General features: G+C 35.4%; 1 protein-coding gene across 5 annotated transcripts in view; it reads left to right on the top strand.

The window, feature by feature from the left end:
* Nucleotides 1-5,158, top strand: part of LOC139809683 (protein turtle homolog B) — a 250,900-nt gene extending 245,742 nt beyond the window's left edge. For all 5 annotated transcript variants that reach the window (XM_071772763.1, XM_071772765.1, XM_071772764.1 and 2 more), the window contains one exon: nucleotides 162-5,158. In XM_071772763.1, coding sequence (XP_071628864.1) covers nucleotides 162-239 — 78 coding nt within the window. In that variant the 3' untranslated portion in view covers nucleotides 240-5,158. The remainder of the gene's footprint in view (nucleotides 1-161) is intronic.
* The last annotated feature ends 5,507 nt before the right edge of the window (nucleotides 5,159-10,665 follow it).

The following is a 10,665-nucleotide window of genomic DNA, read 5'->3' on the forward strand; positions in this document are numbered from 1 at the left end:
AATTACGGCGAGATTGGCGACATTGACCTGTAAAGAAAATTACAAAGGACTCCTAAACTAATTCAGGATTGATATAAGCGCGATGTTGTCGCTTGCAATTAACGTTATTCGCTAACTAGAGATAACACAGTCTTTAATTACGATCTATCTGCCTCTTCTAGATCACTACGATCAGCCATTCGGGCAGCTCAATCTGGCGCACCGACCCGCCGCCTTCCTCGAACGCGCCAACGACATGATTTCAGCAAGCTGCATCGTAATTCACGATTCCATTTCTCTCCTAAACGTCTCTTAATGTTCTCCCCTCCCTTCTCCCTCCTCCCCCTCCGCCCCCCTCGAGAAAGAAAAAAAAATAAAAGTACACATCGATCCACGTACGCGTAACGCGTTAAGTGAGGAGGTTCTTCGAAGGAGGCGCCGCGACCCCCCGCCCCCCACCGGTAGAGATTGTTAGACCTTTACTACGAGTGTTATAAATAGAGGATTCGTTCGACGATGAAAGTAATTAATGAAATCGCGCGGAGTATATATATATAATATATATACACATATAGATTATGCGCTTTACCGAATGATTTGTGATAGTGGTTGGTTGGAGCCGGGAAAAGGGATTGAACTGTTTTTCAACCGTCCGTAAAACTCGAGGCGGAGCGAACGCGCTATTTTGATCCCGAGGCAGAGCGTACGTTCACCGTTCCGTTCCGTCGACCGATCGAGAATTCGTTGTTCGATGAATGTTATTGGAGAGTTGGCAATAATTACGTGTAAAAAAAAAAGTGCGCCGTTGTTCCGCGCGGCGCGGAGAACGGTGAGTTCCTCTGCAGTTTTTAACTCATATCTACAATATTCGCGAATATCACTTATTTGATTTTTCCCGCAGAAAAAGTCGACCCAAAATCGATTAAAAAAATTTACGACAGAAATTTTTAAAACATTCTCTGCAATAGAAAGAAGTTATATTCTCTTTCTCGTCTTTTCTCTAAATAATTATCTAATAATAATAATCTAATGCAGAAGTTATTTCCAGAGCTTATTATCGTAAATATAAATTTAGCTAGTAACGTTTATAATTGAACTCTAAAAGCGTTACAATACTAATTTTTATTATTTATCGATATTGTAAACGATATTGATATGCCAATATGTCTACTCAAGTTACGTGAAAAGACGAATTTTGATTGTTGGAAATGTTTGATACGTTGATTTTGACGAGTACTCGTAGATACGAGTTAAAAATCTAAATAGCACTTCGTCCGCCTCTGCGTGTAAATCAAACAACGCCGGTGGAAATAGATGGCGAACGCAACGATTTAGTGTGATTAGTAGGATAAAGTTAGTCGCGCGATTGTCTATTGTTTTGATGATGTAATCCAGCGTCTTCTGTACCGTCCTACGAATTTTCGTTCGATATTATTTTCGAGTGGGTTCATTTATATGTATATGCTATTAAAATTTTAATTGTTGAAAAATTCTAATTCTAGATGTCCTAATCATTATTTTACTATCATTGAACTGCAGTATGTAGTACTTTCAATTAAACAATTTATAGATTTTTAAATAAGATAAAAAATATTTCTTGAAACTACTTTTTATTTTTAGAAATATTAAAGTATATTATGAAATAAATTAAACAATTACACTGAAATTTAATTTTAATGATTTCTAAAACAGATTATTATTAAATATATGAGTGTGTAAAAAATAAATGGATTAGAAAAGAATTAGAATTTATTTCGATTGCGAATCTCTACTATGTAAATCGAAAATTGTCTTTACAATAATTGCACTCTTTCTCGTGATTTTTTTTTACCCTGTTCAGTCATTTCATTCCCGTGAGGAAGGTATGGTAACGTTAAAAAATGTGGGATGACGCGTGGCTCCGCACTCTAAAGCAGATGTTTAGTAATAATAATAACTATAAAAGTCCTGGGTTCAATCCTGGTCTTCATCCCACATTTTTCTCATTTAAAAGGAAGATTCCCCAGTTAAAGAAAAAAATAAATTATTTGTCTCTCGCATTTCATGATTTCACGATTTCACGACGCATTCGCGGAATATGTTTTAATTATCATTCAAATTCATCAACATACCCCTTGTAAAATTTAAACAGAACTCTTGTCGGTTTCATGCGGCATTTATTTGTGTATAATAAGGTCAAGCGAAGTAAAATTGAAGCAGATTCGCAAATTTTAAAATTATTTAACTTTCGAAATGAAATATTGACATGTTACAGACTTGAGACTTCTTTCGATATATTTTAACTCATCTACTTTGACGAAGCACTGCGTACGTTTGAGGAAGAAGTACGAACGTACGTTGACGGGCTTTGACGTTATGGCAACGGGAGGAACGTTTTCTTTTTCTCCTCGGTTTTATAGTTACCCGCTACCTGTATAGTACCCACTTAGCGTAGGCCGTTTTATTCAGAACGAGCGTTATAGAGTTGCCGATAGAGCAGAGTAGAAATTCGAGAAGGTGGATAAAACGAGAAGGCGCGACTCCAAGGGTCGCGATCGATCATCGACGCAACTACTGCTCGCGAGCTTCTCGTTGAAATAAAAACTTGAGAAGTCGGACGAAACGCTACGACGATCACATCCGATAATGATGATGATAATGATGATAATGATGATGATGATGGTGATCATTGTAAAGAATCCGCACGATAGCTTCGTCACGCGCAACACTTTGAGAAGACTGAGCGAGGCGCAGGATTTGTAATGCGCGAAGGTGCCATATAACAGAGACGGGCTTGTTTTTTTTTTTTTTTATTTTTTATTCGCGTTTACCCTCGATCGAATAAATCGCAAATCGTTTCCACGGTTTTTATTATAGCCGTACTGCTGTACTTACGTTCAAGATTGCTGTACGTCGTATGTTACCATTGTTGAGAAACGACGATTGTGTAGAGAAATGATTTCATGCCTTATTGAGTGAGATATTTGAACGGAAAACGAGTTTTCGTGAATGGCCATGAAAAGCGCCTTGGGGAAAAGTTTTAGTATTTGATACGATAAATATGTATAACTGTATTTCCTCAATAAATAATGTAACTTTTCTCTGACGAGTCTTTTTACATGTCCACGTATAAGTGGCGGAAATATTCAGACGTTTCTGTTTTAATGTTTTACCCTGTTTATGAGAGAAAGTAAAAATTTTATTCCGAACTATAAAAAAAAACGTAGAGTTCTCTTTTACGACCTGTTTTATTAATATTAATTAAGAGTTTATTAAAATATGGACTTTATAGTTCACTAGAACATATTTAACGGTCAAAATAACTGTTCTAGTGTTGGATTTAATTACAAATAAGATGATAATTTTGTACGATATATGCGATATATATTAGAATTCGATTATTGAGTAGTTATCTGTTTATTAGATCGCTCTAAGCTTTCAGATGAAATTCGAGGAAACATAAATTGATTTGTGATATAGGTAATCGCGCGCCCGTCTCTGACATATGAGTTTATAATGGGAGTGATGTAAGAAAAAGAAACATTTTAAATGAGAGACAGAGAAAGAAAAAAAATAGGAATTACTACTTTTCTCATCTAATTTGTTAAGAAAAGAATGTTGAGGACAATTTACATCACTCTCATTCTGATTGACTCATAAGATCGTAGCGCGAAAGCAACTGTTGTTCGAACGAATTCGATATTGTTGTTGTATAGTGTAACTACTACGACTCGTCTCGCCGAAGGCGAGATGACACGAGGCCGGCGCCGATTGTAATAAAGAGCAACGCGTTCGCGTTAATTAACTACTTGTATCCCTTTTCTTTTGCGTTAAGGATAACATTTAGCAATGTTAGCAAGTTTAGTATGAGAACTTCGCCGGTTGAAATTTACCTTTTTTAAGAAAAAAAAAAGAGTGCCGAACAATGCAAACGTGAAGGAAATGTAAAAGCGTGTAGAAAACCTGCGTTAATCTTTCGGATATTATTTGTAAATGATATCTTGACATTCGTTATGTGTTGTCCCACAAATTCGGATAGCACCGATCTACAAGCAATTTTTATACAGTTTTAGTATTATTCCTTTTTTTTTAAATCAGGAAATACGCACAGACTCTGTTTGCATTTAAACTTTAATTTTTGTCTTTGAATCACTTTTCCCCAAATAGTAAGTAATATAACGCACTATCGATTAACAGACTCCGCTGTATTCGCTCAATGTCTCAAACTATACGATGTAGATATTAGAGGAATCAGAGATCTCACATTCACCAGGATGCGGCATTTAAAAGAGAAAAAAAATACGCGCGCGCGTAACAAATATTCCTGCCTCCACCCCTCCCCTCCTCCTGTTAACAATAAGCCGATACTTGGTGTCACGCAATTATTAAAGAACGAGAGTGCGTAAAGTGTAGAGGTATTTTTTATATAATATTGTATATTTATTTATGATTTTTTCATACTCTTTCGATCGTACGTTTAGCATCAGACATAGCCATCTAGTTTTAAGTTGTACGAAGAAAGTGATCGGTATGCATTGCATGAAAAAAATAAAAAGATTTCTTAGGATGTGCGACAGAAGACAGCCATATGGCGACAAATAAGCGTCGAAAATATAAAGACGAAAATATGGAAATATTGTGTTCTGACGTATGCGAGCTTTCTGGTTCACTTTAAACGACGAGATTATTGTCCCTTTGATAAAAAGTCAACGATTAAATATGTTGGAAACGGCCCGACGAAATTCGGAGGCGCTCTATTTGTAATCTAAATTTTAAAGTACTTCGTAAAGTAATAATAGCGAGGGAAGTTCGCGGTTCTCGCGTACGTAAATAAGTAATAATAATAAAAAGAAAAAAGAGGGAATAAACGACAGTGGCGGTAGCTGTGCGCCAAAAATCAGAGATTCCGTATTTTGTCAGATAACTATAATTATTATTGCGCCAGTGTAACATAAGACTTTGATATGTATTGTTAGTATGCATCGTGTGGGTATTACAGAGAATAAATTTAAATATAAAACATACATCAAATATACGAGCATACGCATATGTACACCGTGTGTTTGTGTGTGTAAAGGATAAACTTAAGATACTATGTAAACACAATTTCAAAAACAACTTTTAATATAGATTTACTTGTGTAAAATATAAGGAGAACTAATTGTGCTCAATAAATTTCAATAAATAACGATTTTGCCTATGCCAATAACTATCATTACTGCACTTATTTTCGTGTAAAATGTAATAATTATAGTTTTATGACAACCGAAAAGCTACTGAAACCAGATAACTTTATAATGATACATATACATATAGTTTGTATACAACTGTGACTCCACATTTACTAAAATGAAGAAAATTTTCCTTTTTATTAGTAGGGGAGACCGGGGCTGGTTGTGACATTTTTTCTATAAAGTGTCTCAACTCTTTGATTATGTTGTTTTTATAAATGAATCTAGGCTTGCTAGATTCAGTAACTAATCGGGATTTAAATTTAATAATAATTTTATCTAACCGCTCATTAGAAATTATATAAATTAAAAAATTCTGAAAAAAGAGACATGTAACTTTTTACCCCACACCAGGGGCTGGTTGTTACACCACACGGGGAAAATTGTTACAACAAAAAAACAAATGTAATCTCAAACTTTTATATAAGAATAATCATGGTTTGTCTTCTTAATTCGAACAAAAATGAAATATTATTGTTTATAACAAATTACAAAAAAAGTTTAACTTCCAAGTTTAAGTCCAAGTAATAATATAGTACTTTTTAACTTTAAATAAAATTATAGTGTTATTTTAAACAAAAACTTAGGCATACAATTTTCTTTTGGCCTCTTTGCTTTATCACATTGAAATAAAAATTAAATAAAATTATGTTCTTATTTAGCGAAAAACTTAGACATATTACTTTTTTGGTATCTTTGCTTTATCACAACAAATAAAAATAAAAAAATAAAAATTAAGTAAAATTATGTTCTTATTTAAATAAAAATTCTTTAAAACAAAAATACAAGTAACTTTTAATCTAAACAAAAGTTATAAGCTCTATTCATCATAAATTATCTATCATAAATTAATTGTGGTTTGTCACAACCTGCCCCGAGAAAATGTCACTTTTAGCCCCAACACCAAAACTAACCTCTTAAGATTAAATATTAAAACACAAATATTTGTAAAGCTTATAAAAGTAAGGTTTATTGTAAACAGAAGGAATTAGAGAGTATATACCACACATAGACATTTCTGCTTATTTAGATAACAAGTGCTAGACCAATAATACTAAAAAATGAAAATGTTACAAATCTGCGTTTTTTACGGCTGCTTATCCGGGCTCCTCTCACAAGAACGCCAGCGCCACTAACTCGCGCGGTATGTCGGCCGACACTGGCGTGATCATTTATCTCTTTCTAACGTTACTATAGCGTTTCCGGTTTAGCTACCATTGGCACTGTAACAACCTACCCCTGTAACAACCAGCCCCAGTCTCCCCTATATGTGAGTATTCATTGGGGAAAATATATACTAATAAATAGAAAAATTTTCTTCATTTTGGTAAATGGAGTCACCGTTGTATACAAACTAATATTTACTAAATATTTACTATATTTACTAGCCCGTCGCAGCTATTACCTTTTTCTCGTTGGCTAGCATTATGCAGCAGCATTTTATAATTATTTATCGTCTAATCACATTCGAGAGAGCATGCCTCGCATTAAAGAATACATATAACAATATTAAAACAAACGTATTTCTCGCGATTCATTTAGGTATCGTATGTCGTAGCTCCGACTTTGTCGTCCAACGCTGCCCGTCGGCATTCGCCGCTACCTTTTTTCTGTTGTCTAACATTATGCAGCAGCATTTTATAATTATTTATCGTCTAATCACATTCGAGAGAGCATGCCTCGCATTAAAGAATACATAACAATATTAAAACAAACGTATTTCTCGCGATTCATTTAGTTATCGTATTTCGAAGCTCCGACTTTGTCGTCCAACGCTGCCCGTCGGCATTCGCAGCTATTATACCTTTTTCTCGTTGGCTAGCATTATGCAGCAGCATTTTATAATTATTCATCGTCTAATCACATTCGAGAGAGCATGCCTCGCATTAAAGAATACATAACAATATTAAAATAAACGTATTTCTTGCGATTCATTTAGTTATCGTATTTCGAAGCTCCGAATTTGTCGTCCAACGCCGCCCGTCGGCATTCGCGGCTATACCTTTTTCTCGTTGTCTAACATTAAGCAGCAGCATTTAAAAACTCTTTAGTGTCTAATATTGTTCGAGAGAGCATGCCTCGTATTAAAGAATACGTTACAATGTTAAAATAAACGTATTTCTCGAGATATATCCGTGTCGTTTGTCGCATTTTAGAGCATTTACTTTTCCGCGGCGACAAGCACGAGCACTGCGATGCATTCGCAGTTTATTCATACATATATCATTTAAGAAAAAGCAATTAATATAATTACATTACTAATTTAATAAACACATATTAATTTAATATTAAATTATTAATAAGTAATAGCGAAGAATGTATTATGCATTCGTTAAGACGTTTGAAAGATCATAAAAATTATGAAAAGAATTCTAGGTTATATGAGGAAAGCGAGAATTATTCCTCAGAAATCGCTCCTGTTACGCGGGAAGCATGTTGAGCGAGGAGGTTTTAGTAGAGGTATTCGAGCAGCGGCACGCCAACCCCTACTATTACCCAAGTAACGCCATTGGAACGGCGCGCCGGGCACGCGACGAGGATGCTTAGCCTATACGGCCAATCAGAGCGCTGGCAGGTATGCATAGGAGGGGCAGTAGGCTCCCACGCTCTGACCAATGACAGCGTGATTACGAGGAGGCAATGTGGGGCAGCAACAACCGCGCGGCGCGGCGCGCTCGGAATACCTACTGCCACCTCCTTGCTCATCATGCTTTCCTAATACATCAGGAGTAAATTTCGCGGTGCAAAACCACGGAAATTTAAGGTGGAAGCACATAAAATTACAGGAGCCATAAGCAGAAGGCAGAAGCCATATGCGCATGCGCTATGGTATCTGTAGAGCTCTAAATACCATAGCGCATGCGCATATGGCTTCTGCCTTCTGATTATGGCTCCTGCAATTTTATGTGCTTCCACCTTTACTCCTGATGTATCAGGAAAGCATGATAAGCGAGGAGGTGGCAGTAGGTATTCCGAGCGCGCCGCGCGGATGTTGCTCCCCACATTGGTCGCGTTCAGCAAACCAAGCCGCTCAGTAGCGGTCGAACATGATTGGCTCTTACTTTTAGAACCAACCAATCGACGCAGAGTGTTGATAAGACGAACTCAACAGTTATGTCTGCTGAACGCGTCCATTGCCTTCCTCGTAATCACGCTGTTATTCATACGTCAGAGCGTGGGAAAATATAACGACAATGAAACTATTAAGAATTAAAGCCAAAGCACCTCTTTTGTGTTGTACAAAAGTCTGTGCTTCGGCCTTTACAGAATAGATCCACTAATGAGTTGTTTCTATACGCTTGAAAAGGACCGAAATCTGCGGTCGAAACGTAGCGTTTTGTGATCAATACAATTTGGCCAGTTGGATCAAGCATAATATCTTTGCAAAAAGATATATAACTTTACTTATGGTTGCCATGTTGCACTAAACACTAAAATGTCTCTTTTCTGATGTAAGAACAGAATAACTAATGTATAATACAATTAAGTCTATGGGCTTATATTATGTCTCGTTGTTTATGAGAGCGACAATGCACAACCAGTGTAGAGAGAGAGTGCAGACGGTAAAAAACTAGATTCCAACAATTACATGAAAAACCTGTTAGTCTATGAGAAGGAGAAGAAGAACGTACGCTCCAAAGAATTTGTAGCGTCAAGTGGACCGCAGCCTTACTTATTTATTTTTATGTTTTACTTATTTATTTTTGTCTTACAAATAGAAGAACTATGATAATCTTGAAATAACTTTTCCATAATTTTCGCTGTTTCAAATAATTCGACACAAGGGCTGATTATATTCTTCCTCTAGAAATATCTGGTCGTTATCTGGATTAATCAATAATTCTGTTGGGGTTCCGAAAAAAATGAATATTTTTTGAATTCTTTCGAGAATCGTTTTTACACGTTTTTTATTGAACACGTACTCATAATGATATGTCACAATATCACTTGGTATGTACAACCTTAAATGTTTTGAAACTGACACTTAAAAATGGTTGCATCTGGCATCTGCGCAGAACCGTATGAAATTCGTCACGAGTATGAGCACACCTGTGTTCTTCCACCCATGGTGTAAAAAACAAGGTGAAGCATTGCGCATAATGGCGGCAGCTTTGGCGGTTGAACCAATCAGGAGGCGACCCATTTTGTTGCGCTCACTTTAAGGTGAAGTTCGCTTATAAGAAATAAAAATGTGTGAATCATGTAAAATTTTAGATAAAACCTTAAATAAATAAATAAACTAATGACAATTAAACTTACATTTATTAGTTTATTTATTAAACTTGTGTTTTAATTCTGTTCTAGTTCGGTTACGTAATTTGATTAGAGTCAATTAACCGCACGTCCACAGTGTAGATTCTGAATTATAGTGTGAGGAAAAAGGGTTGAAACCTCGGTTGAAACGCAATTTACTTTAAATAATAATAAAAAGACATGTAACGAAAAAAATAAATATTTTATTCAAACAGAATAAAATTAGGTAACGTTTTTATACTGTATACGAATTCAAATGATTCTTGAAATTTACCGCTGTTTATGTTTAAATTTTCTTCTTCTCGGTGGCAAGCTTCGAGCCATTTTTCTTTTAATTCGCGATTTTGCGGAAATGGAAAGAACTTGATGTCTTTCGTTTTCGTAGCTCCACCGGAACGACTTTTGCAATTTCTCACGCAACAAGTCGGCATGATTCCTAGATGATCATAATACAACGCACATAATACGACGCATAATACATAATACATAATACATAATACGACGCGAATTAATTATTTTAAAAAACTGTAAAGAATTTATTGCGAAAAATATTACCTCAGCCAGGATTCGAATCTGGAACCTCCCTCATTTCGTGAAGAGCGTCTGAGGTAATATTTTTCGCAATAAATTCTTTAATTTTTTAAATAATTAAAAACACATTTTTTTAATGTTAAAAAAACGTTTTTTTTACAATGTTAAAATAAATACAGCAAAAATAAGAATTTAAATTGCCAGTGAATAATGAAAAAATCAATAAAATAAATACTTTTTTAAAAAAAAAGGATCTGTTCTATTAATTTAAACGTTTTTTAAATATTTTTTTTATTACTAAAAATGTTTTTAAAAACGTTGAAAAATATTTTTTTGCTACTTGGGTTATTTAGCAGATATCAACCAATATAAATGCCTCTCAACATTAATTATATTTACTACTTACTGCGTATGTTTTATTAAAGTCGCAAAAGTTGAACACAAAATATTTCCCGCACAACAGACGTACAGCGACGGATAACGGACGTAACGGACTACGAATTGATGGAAGCAGCCATATTGCTTTTCTCGCAAAAAAGGTCGCGCGCTGATTGGTTCAAAAAACTGAACGAGTGCGCAGCATCGGGAATGCTTCACCTGTCTATTTACACCATGCTTCCACCATGCTCTACTCTCTGCTCTCTCTGCTACGGATTCGATCAGATTCGATCCGTAGGCAATCGTACGCTGG

Source organism: Temnothorax longispinosus, chromosome 3 (assembly GCF_030848805.1).
Source record: "Temnothorax longispinosus isolate EJ_2023e chromosome 3, Tlon_JGU_v1, whole genome shotgun sequence".
NCBI lineage: Eukaryota > Metazoa > Arthropoda > Insecta > Hymenoptera > Formicidae > Temnothorax > Temnothorax longispinosus.